Source organism: Loxodonta africana, chromosome 4 (assembly GCF_030014295.1).
Source record: "Loxodonta africana isolate mLoxAfr1 chromosome 4, mLoxAfr1.hap2, whole genome shotgun sequence".
NCBI classification, from domain to species: domain Eukaryota; kingdom Metazoa; phylum Chordata; class Mammalia; order Proboscidea; family Elephantidae; genus Loxodonta; species Loxodonta africana.
Window position 1 is genome coordinate 6,262,931 of NC_087345.1, and position 27,299 is coordinate 6,290,229.

General features: G+C 50.0%; 2 protein-coding genes across 2 annotated transcripts; both read left to right on the forward strand.

Moving 5' to 3' along the window:
* Window positions 1–6,519: 6,519 nt before the first annotated feature.
* PKDREJ (polycystin family receptor for egg jelly) lies at window positions 6,520–14,397 on the forward strand. Its single transcript, XM_023540007.2, has one exon. It carries the CDS (start codon window positions 6,520–6,522, stop codon window positions 13,339–13,341), a length of 6,822 nt encoding a protein of 2,273 aa, XP_023395775.2. The 3' UTR covers window positions 13,342–14,397.
* A 1,068-nt stretch (window positions 14,398–15,465) lies between these two features.
* On the forward strand, window positions 15,466–26,407 carry CDPF1 (cysteine rich DPF motif domain containing 1). The gene is made up of 4 exons (XM_003420886.4): window positions 15,466–15,523; window positions 18,691–18,803; window positions 20,595–20,706; window positions 23,145–26,407. Exons 2-4 carry the CDS (start codon window positions 18,691–18,693, stop codon window positions 23,289–23,291), a joined length of 372 nt encoding a protein of 123 aa, XP_003420934.1. The 5' UTR covers window positions 15,466–15,523; the 3' UTR covers window positions 23,292–26,407.
* The last annotated feature ends 892 nt before the right edge of the window (window positions 26,408–27,299 follow it).

A 27,299-nucleotide genomic window follows, 5' to 3' on the forward strand; every position in this document is an offset into this window, starting at 1 on the left:
TTCAGAGAAACTTTTACATAAGCCAGGACACAAAAGACTTTCTACTCTTATCATTTTCTATTAGCATTTAGTGGATAGAAATTTTTTGGGCCAATGAAGACCCTTCTGACTGTCTGTTACCGAAACCTATACCAATGATTGTTAAGAAAGAGAATTCAAAATGTAAGATCACAGTTTCTAGCCAACCTGTGAAAAGCTGAAGCTTTCAATGGTTTTGCCCATTTTGTAGTGTTAATATATATTGATGACTCTGTAATATTCTCTGGACTTGGGCAGATGTGGCTGTGACAGCACGCTTGTCCATTTTCCCATTCTTGTTTATTCTGTGACGTTCTTTGTACTCAGACATACATGGCTCTAGCAGCGTGCTTGTCCGCTTCCCACTTTTGTCTTTTTGAATATATGCCAAATAAAGCTTTCTTTTTCTTTACAAAACTTTGCTATGTTTTTCCCTTGCAATAGACATCACACATGAAGGAAGCAAGAGGTCATTAAAAAGACAGGAAGGAAAGACCAAAATGGATGTCAGAAGAGACTCTGAAACTTCCTCTTGAACATTCAGGAGCTAAAGCGAACAGAATGACGAAGTAAAAGAAGTGAATGCAAAATTTCAAAGGGCAGCTGGAGTTAATACTTTACTTCATCTTCTCGAGCCACCCTTTGAAATGACACGCGCAAAGACCTGAAGTTAGAAAACCAAAACGAAAGAACACGCTCAGCATTTCTCAAGCTAAAAGAGCTGAAGAAAAAAATTCAAGCCTCAAGGTGCAATACTGAAGGATTCTATGGGGGAAATTTTCACCGGCTATATGCTTTTCAGAAGTAGACTGCTGGGTCCTTCTTCCTAGGCTGCCTTAGTCTGGAAGCTCAGCTGAAACCTGTCCTCCATGGGTGACCCTATCTAAATACTGGTGGCATAGCTTCCAGCATCACAGCAACACGCAAGCCCCCACAGTACGACAAACTGACAGACACGTGGGGGCAGTGTTTCGCTCTGTTGTGCATAGGGTCGCTATGAGTCGGAGCCGACTTGATGGCACCTAACAACAACAACAACATGGGGGAAAATACTGAATGACACAGGAAGCATAAAAAAAAAAAAAAAAATGTAAGGACTATACAGGCACTGTACCAAAAAGAACTGGTCAACATTCAGTCATTTCAGGAGGTAACGTATGACCAAGAACCGATGGTACTGAAGGAAGAAGTCCAAACTGCACTGAAGACATTGGGGAAAAACAAGGCTCCAAGAATTGGTGGAATACCAATTAAGATGTTTCAACAAACGAATGCAGAGCTGGAAGTGCTAGCTTGTCTATGCCAAGAAATTTGGAGGACAGCTACCTGGCCAACCTGTTGGAAGAGAGATACATATTTATGCCGATTCCCAAGAAAGGTGATCCAACCTGTCATGGACTGAATTGTGTCCACTAGTGGTATTTCTGTCATAGCAGCACTACACAACTAAGACACATGACGTGTGATTAAAGGTAACCGAAAACTACTGCAACCCAGTTCCAACATGACTACTTGGTTAGGCCATGGTTCCAAGTATTGTGTGGTTGTCCTCCATTTTGTGATTGTAATTTTATGTTAAGAGGATTAGGGTGGGATTGTAACACCACCCTTACTCAGGTCACCTCCCTGATCCAGCGTAAAGGGAGTTTCCCTGGGGTGTGGCATGCACCACCTTTTATCTCTCAAGAACTAAAAGGAAAGGGAAGTAAGCAGAGAGTTGGGGACCTCATACCACCAAGAAAGCAGCACCAGGAGCAGAGCGCGTCCTTTGGATGTGGGGTCTCAGCGCATGAGAAGCTCCTCGACTAGGGGAAGATTGAGGACAAGGACCTTCCTCCAGAGCAGAAAGAGAGAGAAAGCATTCCCCTGGAGCCAATGCTCTGAATTTGGACTTGTAACCTACTAGACTGTGAGAAAATAAATTTCTCTTTGTTAAAGCCATCCCCTGGTGGTATTTCTTTTATGGCAGCACTAGATGACTAAGACACAACCAAATGCAGAAATTATTGAACAATATCTCTAATATTACACACAAGTAAAATTTTGCTGAAGATCATTCAAAAGCAGATGCAACAGTACATCAACAGGGACTTGCAAGAAATTCAAGGTAAATTCAGCAGGGGACATGGAATGCGGGATATCATTGTTGATGTCAGATGGATCCTGGCTGAAAGCAGAGGATACCAGAAAGATATTTACCTGTGTTTTATTGACTATGCAAAGGCATTCAGCTCTGCGGACCATAACAAATTATGGATAACATTGCGAAGAATGGGAATTCCAGGGCACTTAAATGTGCTCATGAGGAACCTGTACATAGACCAACAGACATTCGTGGGAACAGAACAAGGGGATACTGCGTGGTTTAAAATAAAGAAAGGTGAGTGTCAGAGTTGTATTCTTTCACCATATGTATTCAATCTGTATGCTGAGCAAATAATCTAAGAAGCTGGACTATATGAAGATGAACAGGGCGTCAAGATTTGAGGGAGACTCATTAACACCCTGTGTTACATAGACAACATGACCTTCCTTGCTGAAAGTGAAAAAGACTTGAAGTACTTACTGATGAAGATCAAAGACTACAGCTTTCAGTACGGATTACACTTCAAGGTAAAGAAAAGCAAAATATTCATAACCAGTCTAATAAGCAACATCATGTTCAACGTAGAAAAGATTGAAGTTGTCAAAGATTTCATTTTACTTGGATCCACAATCAAGACCCATGGAAGCAGAATTCAAGAAATCGAAAGATGCACTGCATTGGGCAGATCTGCTGCAAAAGACCTCTTTAAGGTATTAAATGCAAAGACGTCACTTTAAGGTCTAAGCTGCACCTGACCCAAGCCATGGGGTTTTCAGTCGCCTCATATGCATGAAAAAGCTGGACAATGAATAACAAAGATGGAAGAAGAATTGATGCGTGTGAGTTATGGTGTTGACGAAGAATGTCGAATATACCATGGACTGCCGGAAGAATGAACAAATCTGTCTTGGAAGAAGTTTAGCCAGAATGCTCCTTAGAAGCGAAGATGGCGAGACTTCGTCTCACATACTTTGGATATGTTATCAGGAGGGACCAGTCCCTGGAGGAGGACATCATGCTTGATAAAGTAGAGGTTCAACAGAAAAGAGGAAGGCTCTCAACCAGAGGGATTGACTCAGTGGCTGCAATAATGGGCTCAAGCATAACAATGATCAGGAGGATGGCCAGGACTGGGCAGTGCTTTGTTCTGTTGTACACAGGGTTCCTGTGAATTGGAACCAACTCGATGGCACCTAACAATGGCACATGATGTTAATAAGGTAGGATTTGAGGCAATTATGTTAATGAGGCAGGACTCAATCTACATGATTAGGTTGTGTCTTGAGTCAATCTTTTTTGAGATATAAAAGAGAGAAGTGAGCAAAGAGACAAGTGGACCTCATGCCACCTAGAATGAAGAACCAGGAGGGGAGCACATCCTCTGGACCCTGGGAGAAGCTCCTAAATCAGGAGAAGATTGATGAAAAGGACTTTCCCCCAGAACCGACACAGAGAGAAAGCCTTCCGCTGGAGCTGGTACCCTGAATTCAGACTTCTAGCCTTCTAGACTGAGAATAAATTTCTCTTTCTTAAAGCCATCCACTTGTGGTATTTCTGTTACAGCAGCACTATAATCACCCATGCCGTGTGACTAAAGTTAATGGAAAACTACTGCAACCCAATTCCGACATGACTATTAGTGGCCCAGATTCTTCAGGAATGAAGGTTTGGCGTCACCCCATTAGCAAAGAACCATGAGCAGCTGAGGTGCTTGCTGAGGGCAAAGGAATATGGAATGGGTGGTGGAAGAAGGTAGTTCTTAATACCAGTAAAGACCGGTTGCAGTAAGGAGGACTGTAACTGTTATGGGTAGTTCTTCCTTGTATGTGTGCATCAAATATTTTTGTTCTCTTATAAAATATAAGAAGTAAACAGAGTTAGTGCTTCCTTGGTTGTATGCGCATTAGTTGTATCCTGTTAGGTGCAAGTATATGACTTTAGTCAGGGATTATGTATGGTTTAAGAGATGTGTACAGGTGTCAGGTTGACAAGGGGTGGACTGTGATGGTTACAGCTGTGTGTTAACTTGGCTGGGCTATGACTCTCAGTGGTTTGGCAGCTTTGGTGTAGTTTGGCAGTGGCATGATGATGTAATCACTTCCATGATGAGATCTGATATAATATGATCACCTCCATGATGGGATCTGCTGTGCATAGCAAATCAGTTGAAAGAGACTTTTCTTGGCACTTTATCCTGCATACAATATAGGTGGCCTTTCTGGCAAGGCTCTTTGGGCTTTCACTTGCTCTGGATCCTGAAGCTGGCTCCTGTTATTTGACCTCCAGTCTTGGGACTTGAGGTAGCAGCTTACCTCCGATCTTGGGATTTGTCAGACTCTGCAGCCTGTGAGCCAGGGCCCTGTTGTGTGACCTGCCAATCCTGGGCTCACCAGCCCTTGAAAATACGTGAGTCAGGAGAATCCTCCAGCCTGACCCATGGACTTGGAACTTTCCAGCTTCTACAACTGTGTGAGCCATTTCCTTGATATAAATCTCTCTCTCTCTAGATGTTTCACTAGTTTTGCTTCTCTAGAGAACCCAGCCTAAGACACCATTTAACAATTTCTACAGTTTGTTCAGTGTCACTGGCTACATTTTATACAGTGTGTCAACTTTCTCATTATTTCCCTTCTGGTTGTTCTGTTTCCAGTAATCTAGTTTCCCTGCTCCCTTGCCTTCTCATCTTTGCTTTAGAGTAACTGTTGACCACTGGCTTCATATAGATGATTTTTTAAAGGACCAGAGTACTCATGAGTGATACAGTTTATTTTATGAGCCAATCTGTTATTTAGCTAAATGATTACCTCATGGAATAGTTTTGGCTTAAGGTGTAAAGAGTATCTCAGGGTGATAGTCTCGGGGAGTCCTCCAGCGTCAACTGGTCCAGTAAGTGTGGACTTCTTAAGAATTTGAGTTCTGTTCCACATTTTGCTCCCATTCTGTCAGGATCCATCTCCTGTGTTGCAGATCAGAACAGTCAGTAGTGGTAGCTGGGCACTCTTCAGTTCGTCTGGTCTCAGGGTAGATGAGGTAGTAGTTCGTGTAGACTATTAGTCCTGTGGACTATTGTCCTCCCTGAGCCTTTGGTTTCCTTCATTCTCTTTTACTCCGGATGTGTAGAGACCGATAGTTATATCTTAGATGGCCCTCACAAGCTTTTAAGACCTCAGATGAGACTCACCAACCTAGGATGTAGAACATAACCTTTACATACTCTATTAAAGCCAACTGACTGAGTTATCCCACGCAACTATGGTCCTAAGCCCTCAGGCTCTGTAAACCAATTCTGTGAGGTGTTTAATAAGTATCCATGTTTGTGCCCAGATAGTTATATTTTACAAAGTCACCACAAACACTGAATTAGGGAATACTGAGCAGTTGCTTCTAGGGGAAATACATAATCTTGTCTTGCGTGCATTTAATATATATTGTTGATCCATTAACATCAAACTCACAGCCAACAGTACTGTTAACTCATGCCTGACGGAGGCTTATCTAACATATTTATCACTTTTTGCACTTAGGAACATTAGACAGCATTTCAGTACTATGTTTAGTTGCCATTTTAAACAGAGAAATCATTAACAAAAAGCACAAAGATGGGGGGAAATGTGGCACCCAATAGACTGTGAAAAGGACGCTTGATTGCAGTGTGAGAGCTGAAACAAGGAGGCAGAGCGTCACCTTGTTTAACCTCAGCTGGGAACACGTGCCTAGCGTGACTCGAATTTTCCCTGCCCTGCATGTACTGAGGAATGATTAGAAAAGCTCTCCAGAGTCACAATCTAGTAAGCAGGCTAATTCACAAGAAAGGAATCAGTGAATAATGACCGATTTTATGCAGGATGCAGTTAAAAAGTGCTCAGTGGGAAACTTAAACCGTTTTAAATGATTACATTAGAAAAGAATAAATATCTAAAATCAAAACCTAAGGTTTCACCTTAAGAAACTAGAAAAAGAAGAGCAAAGTAAACGCGCGTAAAAAGCCCAAAGGCAGGCCTCTCTGGGTGCAGGGTGAGCTCACAGTGTCTTCTGTGTCCCCCTACTTTGTTCATAGGCTTTCCTGAGGGAGTGGGATCCCGCTACCGAGCCCTGTCGGGGGTCAGAAAGCTGAGCCACAGTCTTCCCACTTAGCACCCCCTGCTCGGGGCCTACACTCGTGGGACGGGGAGGGGAAGAGCAGCCTCGGCGCCACCTGCTGCCCCTGCCACCCCATCTCCACCGTCCTGGCTGCTCTCCCGAGCCCTGCGGGCCCCACCACCCTGCCGTCCCAGTGGCCTCCCTGTCCCCGCGACTCCCGCTAGGTCCCCGGACAACGCTGTCGCGGTCGTTCTAGAGGCCCTCGCGACCCCCGCGGCCGTTGAGCTGGGCCCGCGGCCTCCTCGGCGCCCTCCAGGCTCCCGGCGGGCGGCGCCATGCGGCCGGGGCCCGCGCTCCTCCTCCTGGGCCTGGGCCTGGGCCTGGGCCTGGGCCGCCTCCCGCCGCCCTCGGCTCCTCGCGGGGCCCAGGCCCCCGTCCCACCGTCGGGGGTCCCTCCCGGCGTCCCCGCGCGGGCCGAGGCCGCCGAGCCGCGCTTCCTCCGGGCCGTCCCGGGCCTCGGGGTGCGCGGCGGCCGGGCCCGTCTCCGCCTGTGGCCCCGCGCGGCTCCGGCAGGCGGCGTCTTCCTCAGCGGCAGCCGCAGCCTCTACTTGGCCCGGGCCCGGGGCGCGGGGGTGGCGCCGCGCTGGTACTGCCTCGGCGTCCGGGTCCTCCTCAGCGCCCGCGGCGGCCCCGCGGCGCCCACCGACCTGGACCTGCGCCTGGCGGCGCCCGGCGGCCGGCTCTCCCTGCTGTGGTCGGCGCCGCTGCCGCGCCCGCTGCGCCATCTGCGGTGGACCTTCCGCCTGCGGCTGCTCGGGCCCGGGGAGGCGCGGCGCCCCCGCAACGCCTGGGCGGGACCCCGCGTCTCCTCCCGCTCGGTCCGGCCCGCCGACCCCCAGCCCCACGCGGGCTTCGTGGCCGAAACCAGGTGTCCCACGGACGGCCCCAAGCCCGTGGCTCTAGAGGCTGTCAACTCGTTCACTCCCAATGCCATCGAGTCCTCGGTGTCCTGTCAGATGAAACCTTGTCTTATCAACCAGGTAAAGGTCAACAGGAACGAAACTCCTTCCCCGGTGCGGCTGACCTTGAAGACTGAAGCTACCATTAACGCCACCGTGGAGGTCGACTGCCCGTACGCCCGGTCCATTACTCAGTATTGGGAGATCTTTTCAGTGCCTTCTGCGTTGCATGTGCCCGACTGGACTAAGCCTTTGGAAGTACCACAACTCCAGACAAGGGTGAATTCATCATTTCTCCACATTCCGAAGTCTTCTTTAACTTGGGGGGTGTATGTGGTTAATTTCATCGTGAGCATCACCACATCGGACCCAGCAATGCCTTTGGTGAAAGACTCAGATTACATCTATGTCGAGGTTGTTAGAAGTCACCTGAAGGCCATTATTCCTGGGGATTACAGAATAACAATGAATTTCACAGATGGGCTGGTTCTGAATGGTACAATGTCTTCCGATCCAGATGCAGACAACCCATCAGAGGGACTCAAATTTTTTTGGTACTGTACCACAAATCCAGGAAACTACCAGGGAGATGAAATCACAGTGTCAAGTAGCCAAATTTGTCACCCAGGGCAGACGGACCTGCGCTGGACATGGGCCTCTGGCCCTGTACTAACACTTGTACCAGAAACACTTAAAGGTAACCGTGTGTATTTTTTCAGAATGGTGATACAGAAAAGTGACAGAACAGCATTTTCTGATAAAAGGGTGCATGTGCTCCAAGGACTAACGCCTAAAGCAAGCATTTCATGTATTGAAAATTGTGGTAGAATTTTAATCATATCAGATCGATTTTCTTTGTTTTTAAATTGCACAAATTGCGCCATAAGCCGCATCTTCTATAAGTGGTCGGTTTTGTCACCTATAGCTCGTGAGATGCCATTTGATTGGACAGGGCAAACTGCAACAGGGAGAAATGGTGCTTATTTGTCTATGAAGGCTTTTGCCTTTCAGCAGTTTTTGGAAGCGAGATACTGGATTTCTCTATACATAGCAACTTGGGGTGGCGTGATCTTGGTCTTTAGGCATGGCTTTGTTATTAACCATGCCCCTCAAATCGGAGAATGCAAACTTAACCCCGTGACAGGGATTGCATTTGTTACTAAATTTGACCTTGGGTGCAGTAATTTTAAGGATAAGGATATCCCTCTTACATATAAAATAATAGTTTCCAATTTGCACAGTATTTGTGAAATAAGTTCTTTAAAAGAGAACACCTTGGGGGCCATCCCATACTTGGGGACCCAGTCTAGAGCACCCCCTTTCTTTCTCCCAGTTGGTGTGTTGGCTAATCATTATGCCGTGAAGCTCTATGTTCAGGTTTATGACTCTCAGGGAGCTTTTTCGCAGGTGACTTTGTACGCCACTGTGCGGGCTCCTACTGATGAGAACTCACCGAGGACTGTGCTGCATCAGTTAGTCAATGCCACCATGGGACCAAGTTCATCACTATCTACTTTGCTTCAGAAGCAGGATTTTTTATCTGCAGGTTACTTACTATATATAGTAGCTTCCGTTTTGAATAGCATGAAAACTGACTTAACCCTCCTCAATGTCAAAACTAATATCCGAAAACACCTTGTCAATCAGTCCTTCCTTCTTCCTATGACCACTTTGGTGGAGATTAGCCAGGTAGTCACGATTATAACTGAATTAGCCCAGAAAGAGTCTGAATTCACCCAAGTTGATCAAAAACTTGCCACCGTGAGGATATGGCAAGCAAATCAAGCACTACAAGCTTATCGACAAAAAGAGACACACTTCCGTTCTGAACAAATAGAAACTGTGAGTACTGGAATATTTACTATTTTGTCTAATATCCTTAAGCAGATTGCTTCTCACCAAATCGTTCAAGATCCTTTCTATGTAGTAGAATCTCTAGCAGACACAATATTGGCTAGTAAAGTGCCGGGGGGTGAAACCACTGTACTGAGGACTTCCAACTTGAACATGTATGTAAAGAAAATTGAGAAGTGGGATGTTACCAAGGTCTTCGCCCAAGAGCAACATTGCCGAAATTGTTTTTATCCAATCCTAAATGAGAGCAGTGGTCCTGATTTGCCTCCAAATGCTCCAATTTCTACGATGTTTTGTGAGTTTGCAGATGACCCCTTTCCTTGGTTAAATTATGGGGGGAACATTTCAACAGAGGTGGTTGGGTTTAGAATGACAGGAGCCAAAGCTAATGGTGATGTGCTTGAGGTCATACCTGATGTAGTGGAAGTGTACCTCATCAGAAAAAACTTGACCTCTACTGCTTTTAGTCTCACAGTAGGGCCCAATGGTGAGCATGATGAGGTTGACGAGTCCTTGAAAAAGACAACAGGGGGATTTCGCTTTGAAGTGGACAGCAGAGTAGTCAAGGAGCTGTTGGTCCACATTGTGACCAATGTGACTGTGCTGTTCAAGCTGTTGGTGTATGCGGGCAGTCAGATCACCCCCACTGCTCTGGTGGCCACCTTCCTTGTGCCCCATGACACGCCTCCTACTGCCAGCCAGAGTGGCCTCTTTGACCCGGCCTGTTCAGTGAAGGAGGCCCGTGTGGTTTGCCTTCCCCAGTCCCTGCTGCAGGTGATAGCTCGGCGCAGACGCTCGTCCAAGTATGCCATATCCGTGGTTCTGCAGGCCCCTCGTTTTGTTTTGACGCCAAATGACAAGCTAGTGAGAATTTCTCTTTTCAGCGTTCACTGCTTGGACATGTACGGGATCCAGAGTGATTGGAGAGAAGATAATTGCATTCTAGGTGAGAAGACTAGCTGGCACAAAGTGCACTGTATGTGCAGGAACAAAGTGAGGGCCAGGCGGCAGCTGAGCTCCATTTTAAACCTGACCAGCGTTCAGTTGCATACCCGCTATGTGATGGCCAAGGTGATCGTGGTCCCTAACCCTGTAGATCTACAGCTAGCGGGCATCAGGAACATCTACCAAAACCCAGTGACCCTCTTCACTGTGCTTTTCATTATGGTCATGTACACAGTCCTGGCTTTCTGGGCCTTGCACAGGGATGAAACAGAGCAGTTTCTTAGGCATCGTGTGATAGTTCTACCTGATAATGACCCTTATGATAACATATGCTACCTGGTCACTATTTTTACAGGAAGCCGTTGGGGGTCTGGAACCAGGGCCGATGTCTTTGTCCAGCTTATGGGAACAGAGGGTAACAGTGATGTGCATTGTTTAAGCCATCCATATTATACAACTCTCTACCGAGGAAGCATCAATACTTTCCTCCTAACGACAAAAAGTGACTTGGGGGACATCCACTCCATTCGGGTGTGGCACAACAATGAGGGAAAAAAGCCCAGTTGGTATTTGAGTCGAATCAAAGTGGAAAATCTGTTCACCAGATCCATTTGGCTGTTCATGTGCCGGAAATGGCTTTCTGTTGACACCTCTTTGGACAGGAAATTCCGGGTCACCCACTCAGATGAGCCTCTAAACAGGATGGACTTTTTCTTTATAAATACGACTTATGAGCTAGGGAGAAGTCACATGTGGTTCTCTGTTTTTGCTGGCGTCATTGCTAAACCAGTTAACAGGCTACAAAAATTGTCTTGTTGTTTAGCTGTGTTGTTGAGCTCTCTTCTTTGTAATATTATGTTCTTTAATGCCAATAGACAAGAAACTGTGTCAAAAAGGTTATACTACCTAAGATTAATGATGATAGGAATTGAAAGTGCCTTAATTACAGTGCCCGTGCAATTATTGCTAATTTTTTTGTTCACGTATTCCCAGAAGAAACCTACTCACGTGAACCTAGATGAGGTATTGCCTCGAAAGCATCATCCTGTGATGTCAGAAGAAAGTGGATTCTGGGACAACCGTTTGGCAAAGTGGTATGCTTATGAAACCACTAAGCTACAGACCAGGGAGGCTGAAAAGCTTACATCTAGGGGCAATCCTGAACTTTCTAAGGCTTCTAGACAGGGTACCATCAAAACCCAGAGCCAGCTTGAGAAGGCAGAGGCTGAGGCCCCACAGATGCACAGAAGTACAAATTCCAACAATAACAACAAGGACAACAAAAAAGACAGTCAAGATTTTCTTTCTAAAGAGCCCCCTTCCCAACAAAAACCTAAGGCCAGGATCCTTCTGCCTTGGTGGTGTGTTTATGTAGCATGGTTCTTGGTTTTTGCCATTTGTAGCATATCATCATTCTTTATTGTATTTTATGGACTGACTTATGGCTATGACCTGTCAATACAATGGCTCTTCACATCTTTTTGTTCATTCTTTCAGTCAATTTTTCTGGTGCAGACATCTAAAATTATACTCTTGTCAGGTTTTAGAACAAGTAAGCCCAAGTACTGTAAAAACCTTCCGTGGACAATCAAATATCGTTACACAGAGATCAAGATTCACGGGCTGAGGAAGAATCCAGCTGAAAAGCACAAGCAGCATCTCCACATCAACCACATCCGGGGCACCAGAATGTACCAGCCCCTCACGGAGGATGAAATTAGAATATTCCAAAGGAAGAAGAGGATCAAGAAAAGAGCACTTCTCTTCCTCAGCTACATTCTAACGCACTTTATCTTTCTAGCCCTTCTGCTCGTCCTCATTGCACTCCTGCACCACACCGATAGCTTTTACTATAACCAGTTTATTAGGGATTATTTCTCCATGGACCTTGCCACGGTCACTAAACTGGAACACATCTACAGGTGGATAAACAAGGTGTTGTTGCCTTTGTTCCACAATGACCTGAATCCAACATTTCTTTTCGATAGCTCATCTAAAATCCTTGGCCTTCCACTGATGCGGCAAGTACGAGCAAAACCCAGTGAAAAAAAGTGTCTGCCTGACAAAACCCTTGTCCTAAATATCATTAAGAGGGAAATTCATTGTCATCCCAAGTATGGCATCCACCCAGAAGACACAAAAAACTATTCCAGCTTTTGGAATGATGTTGATGAGCAGGCTATCAGCAAGAATCCCAATGGGTTTACTTATAAGCCACCAGAAAAGAAATGGGCATATTATTCCTACGGGCTGTTACATACTTATGGATCAGGAGGCTACGTATTCTATTTTTTTCCAGAACAGCAGCAGTTTAATTCCACACTGAGGCTCAGGGAACTCAAAGGAAATAATTGGCTTGATGAGAAGACGTGGGCTGTGATTTTGGAACTTACAACTTTTAACCCAGATGTGAACCTGTTCTGTAGCATTTCTGTCATATTTGAGGTTTCTCAATTAGGAGTTGTAAACTCGACTGTATCTGTGCACTCTTTTTCAGTTTCTGACTTCAACAGGAACACATCAGCAGAAATCTACTTGTACCTGGCCATTTTGATTTTTTTTTTAGCCTATATTGTTGATGAAGGCTATATCATTATGCAAGAAAGAGCATCCTACTTGAGAAGTGTGTATAATTTACTCAACTTTGCTCTAAAATGCATATTTACTGTTCTGATTGTGCTCTTTTTCAGGAAACACCTCTTGACCACTGACATCATTCAGTTTTACTTGTCGAACTCTATGGATTTCATTCCATTTCATGCGGTTTCTCGAGTGGATCACCTCATGAAGATAATTTTAGCTTTTCTGTTATTTTTGACAATTCTGAAAACCCTTAGGTATTCCAGAGTCTTCTATGATGTGCGACTGGCTCAGAGGGCCATCCAAATCGCTCTTCCTGGCATCTGCCACATGGCCTTTGTGGTGTCCATTTATTTCTTTGTATACATGGCTTTTGGCTACCTGGTATTCGGCCAGCATGAATGGAACTACAGTAACTTGATTCACGCTACGCAGACAGTATTCTCTTATTGTGTCTCAGCTTTTCAGAATACTGAATTTTCCAGTAACAGGGTTCTTGGGGTCCTATTCCTCTCGTCTTTTATGCTGATCATGATCTGCATCTTGATCAACTTGTTTCAGGCAGTGATTCTTTCTGCCTATGAGGAGATGAAGCAGCCTGTGTACGAGGAGCCATCAGATGAAGCAGAAGCAATGACGTATTTGTGTCGGCAGCTAAGAATGGTGTTCAGCTTTCTGACCTTCCGATCCAGGGCCAAAGATGAACCCGAGTTCGTCATCGATATGCTCTATGGACAGCCAGAGAAGAACAACTGCCGATATCTGGGGCTGAAGACCAGAAACATTAATGGGAAGAAAATGGTTTACCTCGTTGTTTGATCAATGACAATTTCAAGAGCCACAAGAAAGATTTCCCCTCAATGCTCAATTTGTGGGATTAAGGCATGTTTAGTGGCCCAGTCCTGCTTTCCACCTGTGTCCTCCACAATGCACACTTCTTACATTTCAGAATATCCCCACTCTTGGCCTCTGTCCTCAGGAATGTGAAAGTGCGTTGGAATGTAACGTAGGGTCTGGGGGAGAGGAGGATCAGGGCATTTGATTTCGGAACTGAATTCCCTTTATCAGGGCATTGCGTAACTCCTGGTAGAGAAGGCAACCCTTATTTCTTTGGAACCTGTAGCAGTTTAGAGCCACTAGTTTTGAGAACCAGATTTGGGGGAGGGGCTGAAGAGGTCCAGCCCTGGCAAAGCATTCTCCTGCTGCTTCTGTGCTCATCCCAGGCTGGAATCCATGCCTGCTGCTTCACAACTGAGCCCCAGACTCCTCAGCCTTGCTTGAAGTTTTCTTTGCAGACCAGGGCTGTTGAGTCTTCTCCCCATTCCCCTCCACACACATTCCAGCTGACCCAGGACTGGAGAGGTCTATGGGCAGTTCCCAGTATTTACCCTCTTGCCTGGGAATGGGAGATGGGGGTCAGAAATCTGAAGCTTCCCATCCACTCAAGGCTACTACAAGTTAAAGATGTAAAACCTAATATTTTCTGACAGAGGCACATGCTTTTGTCAAACAGCAAAGAGATATGTGTGGGTTCACACCGACATACTGTACGTGTTACGTATGTTGACTATAGCCGTACATACATTCAAGATGTGGGCACATGGTCATGACATTATTTAGGAATGATAACAAAAATGTAGTTTATCGCTTAAGAGCAACATCGGGTACCCCAGCTGCTATACTGTCACTCAGAAGCGTGGTCATTTATGTCCAGACAATGTTAAGCTTGATGAGCATTAAATGTGAGGTTTCTTCTGTGAGCCTTGCAGTGGTTGCTGTGTGTGGTCCATACATCCAAGTAGCCCCTGCCCTCAAAGTCTAGAGCCAGAGGAAGGCGAGGGCCCCATCAAGCGGGCAGCCGTTTCTCAGCGAGTATGCGCCATCCAATGTTCGCCCCTCAGAATCTTGCCTTGCGCCATGTTGGCAGCACGACTCTGTGCTCTGCCAGCACCTGCACACTGTCCATCGTCTCCTCCTGAGAGAACGCCGAGAAGCTGGGGCGCGGAGAGGGCGTATCTGCCAGGACAGGGACTCACCCCCGGCCACTCAGCGTCAGCGAGTGTTGGGAGGTCTTGGTTGGGTTTCCCAGCTCCCCTGGTGGGGGGTCCCGGGGAGGCCGGCCCACCCTGGCTCCTCAGCGTCTGACTGGAGCGCAGTTTCCTCAGGCACAGTCTCCTCAGCGCTGGCCTTCAGGCTAAGAAAGAGTAAAAAACTAAAAAAAGAAAGAGTAAACGTGTGGCAAATTGCTCCTTTGTCCCGACGGGAGGCCAGGGGCAGGCCGAGGCGGAGGGCGTCCTCCTCAAAGCCAGCAGCTGGCTAGTCACGCCTCGCCGGGCTCGCGTTGTTACCGGGGAGAGCGGCAGCAGGCGAGAACTAAGACGCATCGGCTCCGCAGGCGCGCTCTCAGGGAGAGGCGCGGGGAGCAGACGCGGTCCGGCCTGCGCCCGTCGCTTCGCCGGGGGCCTCGCGCCAGCAACCTCCGCTCTGAGGAGCCCCGTGGGAAAGGAAGGGAGCCTCGGAGCGGCCACAACAGGAAGCACGGCCGTGTGCTTGCCAGGAGCAGCTCGGACACCGCCTTCCTTCAGTCCCGACTCTGGCCGGTTGCTGATACCTCAGCTCTGCCCTCGGCTTTCCCGGCAGACAAAGCGCGGAGCCCCGGGAAGGCGGAAAGGACACCAGCGGGCGGAGCCGGCAATAAAGCCCCGCCCCGCGCCACTCCCGCGTCCGCCCAGGACACGGTCAAGGGGCGGAGCCAGCTAGAAGGCCCGCCCCGCTCTGCGCGTGCGCCCGAGGCCTTGTCCTCAAGGCGTGGTTCAGCGACGAGGTTCCGCCCTGCTCCGTTCCGCGCGTTCGCTCGGGGCCTGGTTCTTCAGAGAGTCGGAGCGGGTGACGAAACTCCGCCCCTCGCCCGGCTGCGCGTGCGTTCGGGCTCAGCCGTCAGGGGGCGGGGCCGGCGGGTGGTGGCGCGCACGCACCGTAGGGCGCGGAGCCGCGCGCGGAGGTGAGTGTGTGTGGTGGTGGAGGCTGTGCGGGTTTCCGCGGCGCCTCCTTCTCCCCGGTGCCGGCCTCCGCTCGTTAATGGGCGTGGCGGGGCCCTGAACGTCAGGGACTGAGGCTTAGGGGTCGGAGCGGCTGCTCGCGGGGATGTGGGAGGGACGGGGGACGCGGGGAAGCCGCGTCGCGGATGGCGGGCTCTCTGGAGCTTCCGGGCGCGGGCGGGAGGGCAGCGGGCTCCAGGTGAGGGAACTCGTGTGCAGAAGGCCGCCGATGCCCGCGAACACCCGGAACCCGCCTGCCTGCTAAAACGCCCAGCCGCCGTGGGAAGGACCTAGGTAGCTCCCGTGTAGACGTGCAGAGCGGAATTAGGTTCACACACATCCACAGTAAAATAGAAGTTTTTTCTTTTTAGCCCGGGTGCGATGGCATGACATTCCGGGATCTGTGCTTCCCAGGTTTGCACGTGGGTGCAAAGTTCATACCGAGTAACATACATCACACTGTCAGATTCAGAAGACCGGAGAGATCACACTGGAGAGTTAGGGACCAGCTGATTAGAACTTTGAAAAATGAGTAGAAATTCCATTTGTTGTTGTTAGGTGCCCTGGAATCGTTCTGGATTCATAGCGTCCCCATGTGCAACGAAGGAAGCACTGCCCAGTCCTGCACCATCCTCTCAATTGTTGTTATGTTTGAGTCCATTGTTGCAGCTACTGTGTCAATCCATCGTGTGGAGGGTCTTATTCTTTTTCACTGACCCTCAACCAAGCATGATGTCCTTCTCCAAGGACTGGACCCTCCTGATAACATGTACAAAGTACGTGAGACGAAGTCTCACCATCCTCGCTTTTAAGAAGCATTCTGGCGGTACTTCTCCCAAGACAGATTTGTTCTTCTGGCAGTCTGTGGTATATTAGGCAAAGAAAAAGATGGACAGTCTAGAAAATCATAACTTTTGTTGAACCCATTAGATAGCTGAGGTTATAGGGCAACCCAAAAAACCACACCCATTGCAATTGAATGGATTCCAATTCATAGTGTCGCTATGGGACAGAGTAGAGCTGCCCCGTAGGGTTTCCTGTGTTGTAAGCTTTACAGGTTTTCCCACAGCACATCTGGTTGGGTTCAAGTTGGTTTGCAGAGAAGTGCTTAACTACTGCACCCCCAAGGGCTCCTTAACAGGGCAACCAGTTAGCTAGAAATGTAGGGAAAGATGGGTGCCTCTGAGACAAAGTGGGAGAGGCCTCTGTACAAGCAGATACAAATTCAGCTAAATTTTTTTAAGGAAATGCTGTATAGTGAGTGGGCTAGTGTGAGAGTATAGAAACTTTGGGAGCCACAGACACAAAGGGAGCTTGCACCCACCTGCAGGCTCTTCTCCACAAACCTTCACTGGATACTCTTGGGAAAGAGTGGGGTCAGGGCAGGAGACTGGAAAAGTCCCATTGGTGCAGGCCTGGAGAAGGAAGATGGCTGCTGCTCCGGTTGGATCCTTCCTGGATCTTTCTCCCCTGCCTGGGTCTTTCTCCTTTATGGAACAAAAGCGTTAAACCACTGGGGGATGGACAACAAACCCTGTCACCCATCGGGCATAGGTGAAGTCCTGTTGCAGCTAGGGATAGAGAAATGGAGAAATACCCTCTACCCCTGGGGAGGGGGCAGGAATTGTCCTGGGAACAGATTACTAGAGGTCACCAACTGCTGGGGAGGGTGCAGGATTCCTGAGAAGACTTCACCCCAGCACCCAGGTACTGTGGGCCAGTCTAAGACTGAAGCTGGGTCAGGACCACAGGAAACCCACCACCACCAGGCAAGCAGGGACTGAGTAACAAGCAACTGAAGTCTACCACTGGGGAGGGTCAAGATAGACCCTGTTTGAGGCACAGGCAGAGAAAGGCCTAAAGCTGTCAGTGGAATATGCATGGAGAGAAACCCTCCATCTGAATGAATTCTAACCCCAAGGACAAGGTAAAGCTAGAGAAATTTGAAGCCAGTGATGCCCTGAGGAAAACAATGGCAACTACATAACCCAAACCCACTTCAGCTCCTTACTAGATTGACTCAATATTCCATCCTAAAGGCCCAGCGGGGAAAAAAGAATGCCCATTTTCAGGTGAAAATACTACTTACCTTGGTCTCTACTGTTTACAATGTCCAGGTTTCAACCAAAATTGAGACAAAAATAAACTGCACTGTCAAGGCTCAGAACAACCTACAGAACCAGAATTAGATGTGACCCAGATATTAGAACCATGAGACTGAATTTAAAATAAACATAATAATTAAAGGTTGTAGTGAAAAAGGTGTCTGACGTGCGTAAATGGGAAATTTCAGCAGAGGAGGAAATGGTCAAAGGGAAATGCATGAAATAAAGAGATGAAGAATGCCTTTAAAGGGTACATGAGTTGATACGACATAGCTGAGGAAAAAAAATGAACATGAAGATAATTCAATAGAAATTAGGTAATTCCATTTGAGCAAACAACAAAAAAAGTAGAGGGTCAGCAAAAAATTGGAAGACCCTCAATGAGATGGATTGACACAGTGGCTGCAACAATGGGCTAACACGTAACAATTGTGAGGCTGCTCCACAACTGGGCAGTGTACATAGGGTCTCTGAGTCGGAACCAAATCAATGGTACCTAACAACAGAAAAAGAGTGAGGGAAAAAGCAGAACAGAGCATTCAAGGACTTGGGACAGTATCAGATGGTCAATATCAAATACAGTAAAGCCTGCAAAAGCCAGAACCTGTGTAAGGCAGAAACCTGTCAGAGAGGGAAAACTCAAATATTTTTCACTAACAGAGGGTAATAGAAAAGTGGTAAGACTGCACCCTGTCAAAGGCGGAAAACTCAGAACAGGGCAGTCCCGTGGAGTTCTAGCTCTCACAGCTTTCACTGTATCCGCAGTTGGAATCTCAGAAGAAGAGAGAATAGGGCAGAAGTATTTGAAGTGATAATGACCAAAAATTTTCTACAGATAATTAGATATCAAACCCCAGATCAAAGACTTCATTCAAAGAAGCACCAAAAAAGCCAAACCTGTTGCTGTGGAGTTGATTCTGACTCACAGCAGGTTAAAAACAGACAAAAACCTAAGTGTATATTCACACTGCTGAAAACCAAAGACGACGAGAAAATTTTCAAGGCCCTGTCTCTTCATCTTGCAGATGGCGTCTGAAGCAGAGCGCCGTCCCCAGGGCATGTTTGAGTGCCAGCTCTGTGCTCTGTCAGCTCCATACAGCTACGTGGGACAGAAGCCCCCCGACACCCGGTCTGTCGTGTGAGTACATACTCTCTGGGCCTGTGGCCCGGGAAGTGCCTGCCCCAAGCGGCTGGCTGGGCCAGCTGCCACATGGTGTTGTGCTGTAGGCCTGTCCCTGCCCAGGCCCTGCAGATGTGACCTGAGCTCTTCCAGAATCTCCAGGCCCCTCCCCGCCAGCCCAGAGTTCAACACCCACTCATAGCCCAGGCTGAAACAGCCCGGCAGCTGAGAATGAAAGGACCCTTGGTAGCTGGCTGCCTCATTTGAGGCTACGCCCTTCTTGTGTGTCCCCCGCCGCCGCCCCCCGCCGCCACTGGCTCCTATGAAGATGCTTTCAGCACTGCCCCCCCCACCGCGCTGGCTCCTATGGAGATGCTCTCAGCACTTCTCAGCACTGCCCCCCCACCCCTCCCCGCTCCTGTGAAGAAGACGCTTTCAGCACCTCCCCCCCCCGCCCCCTGCGCTGGCTCCTGTGGAGATGCTGTCAGCACTGCACCCCCACTGGCTCCTGTGGAGATGCTCTCAGCACCCCCTCCCGCAACTGTATCCTGTGGAGATGCTCTCAGCACCCCCCCCGCAACTGTATCCTGTGGAGATGCTCTCAGCACCCCCCCCCCGCTGCCTCCTGTGGAGATGCTCTCAGCACCCCCGCCCCCGCAACTGTATCCTGTGGAAATGCTCTCAGCACCCCCCCCCCGCAACTGTATCCTGTGGAGATGCTCTCAGCACCCCCGCCCCCACTGGCTCCTATGGAGATGCTCTCAGCACCCCCGCCCCCACTGGCTCCTATGGAGATGCTCTCAGCACCCCCGCCCCCACTGGCTCCTATGGAGATGCTCTCAGCACCCCCGCCCCCACTGGCTCCTATGGAGATGCTCTCAGCACCCCCGCCCCCACTGGCTCCTATGGAGATGCTCTCAGCACCCCCCACCCCCGCTGGCTCCTGTGGAGATGCTCTCAGCACCCCCCCTCCGCAACTGTATCCTGTGGAGATGCTCTCAGCACCCCCCCGCCGCTGCCTCCTGTGGAGATGCTCTCAGCACCCCCGCCCCCACTGGCTCCTATGGAGATGCTCTCAGCACCCCCCCACCCCCGCTGGCTCCTGTGGAGATGCTGTCAGCACTGCCCCCCCGCTGGCTCCTGTGGAGATGCTCTCAGCACCCCCTGCTCCCCGCTGCCTCCTGTGGAGGTGCTTTCAGCAGGAAGCCTATCTTCCTGCAGCAGGTGCAGCCTTGGCTGACAGCAGTGCACTTCCTGAGGCCCAGGGCTACCAAGAGTCTGCCTTGACCCCAGTGGGTCCTGGGCTTGTTCCTGGACATTGTGGAGGGGGGGAAAGCTGACTGATGCACCACTTACTGGGGGACACAGTGACAGGGACAAGGCTCCTTTGTTCTGGCGGGTTCCTCTGCTGATCAGGAACCTGGGGCGTCATCACATGACCCTGTCGGTCTCGTCTGATGTTCGATGTGAGGACATTGCCTCCGGGGGCTGTGGGGTGGATAGAGGCTTTGGGTCCCCCTGGGTGGAAGCAGGCAGCTTGGGAGTAGGTACCGTTTGCTAGGGGTGCAGGGGAGCATTTGGGAATCTTGGAGGGAGCCCTGCTCTCCCCACCCCTCTCCAGTGAACAGGCTGGGATCTGGGGAATCATGGCACGCCAGCCCTTTAGGCTGAGGAGGCATGGTTACCTCCACCATGGCCCCAATTCTTGGGCTTTCTGTTCTTACCTTACTCTGTGGCCTGGGTGAAGCAGCCCCCACCCCGAAGAGTGTGTGCCCAGGCCATTCTGAGTGCTGTTGTCCTTTTCTGCAGCCTGCTGGAGGAGAGCTACATCCTGAAGGACCCCTTCACTGCAGACAGGGACAAATTCCTGGTCCTTGGCTCGCGATGCAGTGTGTGCAGCAGGCTGGTGTGCGTGGGCCCGGTGAGTTAGTGGCCGGGGCTGGGACTGGACCCCCAACATGTGGCCATGGGAGAGGATGTGTGGCCCAGGGACCAGAGCCTTGCTGGGGTGGAGTGTACGTTGGCCTTTCCTCCCTGTGGTCACCCTTGGAGCCTTCCAGACACCAGGTGGGGCAGGCGGTCAAGGCTCTTAGGGGCCAGCTGGCCCACCCCATTATAGATGGGGCCCTGCAGCCCAGAGGGCTTGGGGCATGGGAGGGGGCAGCCTAGGGTCAGTTAGAGGGTCTTGGTGTGGCCTGAGGAATGCTGGGAAATTGTTTCTTGGAGACCCCTCCCACCAGTAATGCACATACGTGCCAGCACCCTCTCATGCTGGGTGGGACTGTCTCTTGTGGCTGTTCCTTGGAGGGATCTCCCAGAGGAAGGACGTTTCTTTCCTCAAGCCTTTGTTGTGTGCCGGGTGAGGCTTCCTCAGTCCTTCCCCAAACCTAGTCAGGGGAAGCAGCGCTGCACTCATTTTAGAGACGAGGAAACTAAGGTTCAGGGAGGCTGAGTGGGCCAAGTTCACCTGGTTAACTGAGCCTGTTTGAAAACCTGCAGCTGGGAAGGGGTGCAGCAGCTAGCCGATGGGCATGGCAGTGACCTGAGTGACTCTGGGTTGGGATGAGCACCCCTGCATTCTGCCTTTGGGGTTACAGGGCTAACAAGGGGAGCTGAGTCACAGACCACATTTCGAGGTCAGACTCCATCTTCAAAGGTCAGGCTGGGGCTGGGTGGGAGGAAGCCACAGCGTGGGCAGAGGTGGCATTGGGAGTGTCTGAGGAGCATGGAGGGCCCGGGGAGGGAAGGAAGACTCTGGGAAAGAAGACTGGGAGGGTGGGATGGGCCAGGTGGCAAACAGCCTGGAATGCCACCCTTTGGAACTGGGGGAGGTCCCCACGCAGCTTGCAGACCCCCAGTTTCTTCTGATTAGTCAGCTGCTACCCGGCCCGTCCCCATGGGATGGTTCCTTTCCAGGAATGAAGGAGGTGCGGCCTTGTATCAGCCGAGGTGCATTCTCAGCTGTTAGAACAGAGAGACCTCTAAAACACAGTGGCCTCAGTAAGACAAACGTGCATTTACCTACTTTTCTTCTGTGTAAGAGTGCAGAAGCAGGTGGCCCAGGGCCAGGGGGGGTCATCCACTTTGGGTCCACTGTGGCTGTCCTGACTCCCACCCAGTGGGAAGGGGCGGGGGAGCTTATGCCTGTACCTTTGAAGGGATGACCAGGAAGTGATACAGCTCCCAGTGACACCTCCCACCCCCGCCCCGACCAGGACGCAGTCAAGTGGCCATGCCCAGGTGCAAAGGGGCCAGGGAACATCGTCCTGCAATGGGGCCATGTGCCAAGTTGGGGCTCAGGGGTCCAGTATTAAAGGACCCAGTTGGACATGTCCACTGGTCCATGGCGTCCTGTGAACCATTGGACTGTCCCTGTGCACCCTGCTGTGATCATCGTGAGAGGCAGGGATCTCAGGCTTCTGACTCTTTTGCAGGGCCTGGGTCATGGCTCCCTTCTTTGGCATTTGCCCCCGTGATGGGGCCTTGTGCCCTTTAGGACAGCTGCACTCATTGCAGCCTTTACACAGCTCAGCCTCCAGCAGCAGGCAGCAGGGGGAGGCCTCCTGAGTGTGTTTACTGGGCCGTGGAGGTGGTGCCTCTTCAGCCAAGACTCAGCCTCCCTGGGAACTTGGCCTGTCTCAAGCTATCCCTCTGCCTGCTGGAATCCTGCCCTCTTTGAGAGCCAGGGAAACCCTGGTGGCATAGTGGTTAAGTGCTATGGCCGCTAACCAAAAGGTCAGCAGTTCAAATCTGCCAGGTGCTCCTTGGAAACTCTATGGGGCAGTTCTACTCTGTCCTATAGGGTTGCTGTGAGTCGGAATCAACTCGACGGCACTGGGTTTGGTTTTGGTTGAGAGTCAGCTGACAGCTAGCACTCAGTCTCTAGGTGTCCACAGGCCCCAGCCAGGCTCTCACTCCCTCCTCTGAGCTGCCTTCTGCTTCCCTCTCCTCTTCAGCAGGCCCTCAGCCCACCACACTGCCCAGTCCTACCACAGCCACCCACCCGGCCCTGCTCACACCTGTTGTGTGAGGTCACAGTGGCTGTGACCTCGGCTCGGGCCTTGTCAGTAATGGTCTGTATTACCCCACCCCAAGTCTCCCTGTCCCCACATGCCCCCTCCTAATCTCCGTGTATGTTGTCAGTCTTACTGTCATCCCCACTTCTCACCCCCACCCCATCCCTGCTCGCAGTGCTTCACCAACTTCATTTTCCCGTTGGCAAAGCTGAGGGTCCTCTAGGCGGCCTGCCAGGCCCTGCACCCCCTGCTGCCTCTGTTTCTGCATCCTGGGGGGCCGGCCTCTGGGAGAAGCTGCTCCCAGTCCCGTGGTACTCAGTCCCCTTGCTTTTTTCTTCTTCAGGAATGCAGTTTGTTCTACTCCAAGAGATTTTGCCTCCCTTGTGTCCGGGAGAACATAGCTGCTTTCCCACAGGAAATCCGGCAAGATGTGGAGAAGAGGAAAGCTCTGGCCAAGATGCCCCACGTCAAGCCCAGCTCTCGGACCTGAGGGCGGGGGGAGCCAGGTGCCGGCCCCTGCACAGAGCTGCTGGGGACAGCTGAAGCCCGGGCCAGCCCAGCACTGGGTTGCAGGCCACGGTGCCTGTTGTCGCTCCTGGGCTGTGTCTACAGCTGGGGGAGCGGGGCAGGCCAGTCTGCAGCAGCAGTGAACCTCTAGTGCCGAGGTCCCTGAAGCACCAGGTGTGGCTGTCCCTCAGGCCCAGATATGATGGGGCGGCAGCTGCCCAGAAAGGGAAACCTGGGCCGGCCTGTTGGCCCTCCCTTTCTGTCTGGGCTGGGGGTCCAGGCCTTACGTCCAGGCCCTCTGGCTCATCTGCTGACCCACGCGTGGGCCTGGGGGCCCTTTTCTTCCTTCATGCTCACTTATCAAATACGGGGTCCCCACCTCTGGTGCCATTGCTGTGCTGGCTGGAGGATGCAGCCGTGGGGAGCGGAGGACCCTGGTCACGGTCTGGCATCTCAAATGGTCGTGTGGAGGAGGTGACCAGTACTTGGAGCAAGGAAGCGGAGAGTTCACCAAGAGTGAGCCTGTGGGTACTGGTGGGGAGGGTGGCTGAGTCACGCCAAAAGCTGCAGGACACGCTCGATCCGGTGATGCTCTCTCTAAGGACAATCTGACAGCAGCTACCTCCAGAGTGAGACTGGGAGGTTAGATGGGTGGAATTTTTACTTCGTGTTCCTGTGGAATGCTTGCAAGATGCTGTAACCTTGAGTTTGTATTGTATTTATGATTAAAAAGCCAAAGAACCAGTTTTTTGAAACATTGCAAGACCTGCTGTTCTCCACAGTGATCCACGGGTCTCCTGGGAAGCAGACCACCAGCTTCCAGCCTCTTCTACTCTCTCAGGCTTTGGCTCCAGCTCCAAGCCCAACTCCGTTCCCTTGGCCCCACCCCCAAGTCAGGGCTGCCTTTGGCTCCCTCTGTTCACTCTCACCTCAGAACCTCTGTGTTGCTGCCCGTGTGTTCTCCTTGTCCACTTGGCCCTTGGTGTCTGTGAAGTCCAGCCTCACGGCCTACTGGGATGTTCCCGTGGTCCCCCATCCCTGTGGCCCCTCACCCCCATGGCCCCTTTTCTCGGTCGCACCTCACCCTTGTGGCCCCTATCCCTGTGGCCTCCCTCTGCCATCACCTACGTGGTTCCAGTTGGTGTCACAATTCCCTGTGGGTTTACCCAGTGGACCCAGCTAGTTCAGGAGCAGGGACTGTGTCATCTTTTGTCACAGTGGGATGGCCGATTTACAGGGCCGGGAAGTGTCAGAAACAGGGTTGGCAAAAGAAGGAAGGAAAAGCTTTTACTGAATGAGTGGTGGGCTAGATTTTGTTTTAAAATGCCTGTGCTTTCAAGTTTCCTGTTTCCTATTTCTTTGGACCAGTAGGTCACTTGGGGCCACGTTATCCCAGGTCTGTTCCGACACTGAAGGACAGAAGGGGGATCCATGTACAGGCGAGGGCAGCCGAGGTGGCTGCTCTGGGCAGAGTGAACACCAGGGGATTTATTTTTCCCAGTGATTTCATTGGTACAGCATCACTCGAAACTCACCGAATAATTTTAAAAAATAGTTTATTTTTTAAAACCATTAAGGCAAAACTGTACCCTGAAATTAACCCTTCACATTCATCAGTCTTAGGACATTCTAGACACGAAAGTTCCCACACGTTCAGGCTGCAGATTAATACACAAGATCAGCTCAGTCTCTTCATGGGAGATTTCAAAGAATTAAAGTGGTATTATAGTCATTTTCTAGTAGCCTGGAACCACCTGGTCAGTAAATGTGACTAGAACAATTGCATGGCCCTTCTGTGCATACCTGTTTCCTGAGGTCCTGGACACCTAGCCATACCCAGAGTCTGGGGAGGACGCCGAAGCCTCAGCAGCAGTGTCTACTTTGGAACGGCCCGTTTTAGTGGTAAAAGCCAAGGTCTCTAAGCCCCTAAGTGCTTTAATGAGAGTCTAAGGCACCTAGCAATGGTGACAGTGAACACAGGTCCAAAAAGCAAGTCCAGTCCTTGCTTTGGGCATGTCCACCCTTCCTCTGTGGGTCCCGGCAGGCCCCTTGCTATGGGGATTTAGCCTGATGGCAGTGTGGATTCAGAGGGCATTACAAATGCACACCAAGAAGCTTTGCCACGATATTAAAAACCATAGATGGCAGTGGTTTCTGTCTTGTGCTTCAGGCGGGCTGTCAGACGCCACCAGAGAACTGCTGGTGCAGATGGTTTCCATCAGACTTTCCAATTGCCAGTGTTCTTTGGTAATAACCCACAGGCCTTAATCACCTGAAGAGCGGACAGCTCTTGATTAAGCAGGATTAGTTGATGGTCTTCAGCAAAACATTTGTACAAAATCCATGACCTCTCTCATACCTGGCGTCTGAGAGGGCCTTGCTGGTGGGAATGAACACAGATGACAATCGCTGGCACTTTATGAAACATGGCAAATGGGACAGATTTACACAGCAAGCACAAATTCTCTGTGGCTCAGTAGAAATTAAAAGCTTTGATGTATATGTGTGTGTGTGTGTGTGTGTGTAGTTATATTTCAGGTTCCTTTGTGTTTCCAATAGGTTCAAGAACCAGGCTTTTAAGAATATACCATCAATTAACACTGATTTCAAAAGAATCCAAATGTTTGTTACTAGACACGTGATTGTAAATTAGTAAAATATATTAGGATGTTGTTTATAAAAACAAATCACAGCATTTAGGACACAGCTATTAACATAGTTCTTTTAAATGTACAGTGTAGAAGAAATGGTGCTATGCAACAGGAACCCTGCAGGCTCCCCAGAAGGGGCATTCAGTGGTATTCGTCTTTTTTGAGGTACTTTTTTTTTTTTTAGGTCTGAAAAAGGAACCAAAAACCCGTTGCTGTTGATTTGATTCTGACTCATAGCGACCCTACAGGACAGAGTAGAACTGCCCCATACAGTTTCTAAGGAGCGCCTGGTAGATTCAAACTGCTGACCTTTTGGTTAGCAACCATGGCTCTTAACCGCTGTACCACCAGGGTTTCCAAAAAAGGAACAAATTGTCTAAAAAAGAAGACATTTCCAAACAGTGGATGGGAAAAAAAAAAAGTGGATGGATGGTTTGCCCTTGGAAAGCTCAGTCGCTCACTCGTTTGGAGGGCCTGAAGCCTGACCCTCTCTGTCTTGAGGGGGCAGAGTTGAGGTCTGAGGCCCTTCAGAAGTGCCCAGGGGGGTCCAGGAGATTGGGTGGCCCCTGTGCCCTGATTCTGTGCTCTCTCCTTTCCTGAGGAGGCAGGCCCATGGTGTGGGGGCTTGTCTGAGAAGACTGGCTTGCGTGATGCCACGTTGGTCTACTGTACTAACAAATTTTAGATGCTGGCTAGAAGGAAAAGAAGAGCAAGAGAGGACGAGGCTGGTATAGTCCCTCCTCTGAAGAAAAAAGTGGACATTCACGTGTGAACCAAACTAGCAAATAAGAAAGCACACCTAGGCCTTCATTTGCTGTCTACAATGTAAAAACCGATGTTTCTTATTTTTTGCAAATAATAAATTTAACAGCTGTGGGGCAGCTGAGGTACTTGATGTTACCAGGTGCTTCAACCAAGACCTGGCCTTGAACGTGGGCATGGCCTTGGCCTGCACTACTTGGCAAAGGACGTGGTTGTATATACTTCAGCAGAACCACGTTGTACAGTCCTTCCCTTACAAGAAAAAAAAAAGGTTTTTTGGGGCGGGGGGGGAAGAAAACGATTATATTTATCACGTCTCATACTGCAGTTCTGAGAAGCAAACAGGCAGCTGACAGTCCTACTGCAGACCTGAGGTGGCTTCCAGAGATGCCCAGAGCTGGTCTCTGTCATCTGAATAAGCCTGCCTTGTTCCTGGAAACCCTGGTGGCGTAGTGGTTAAGAGCTATGGCTGCTAGCTAAAAGGTTGGCAGTTTGAATCCACCAGGTGCTCCTTGGAAACCCTATGGCCAGTTTTACTCTGCCTTATAGGGTTGTTATGAGTTGAAATTGACTCAATG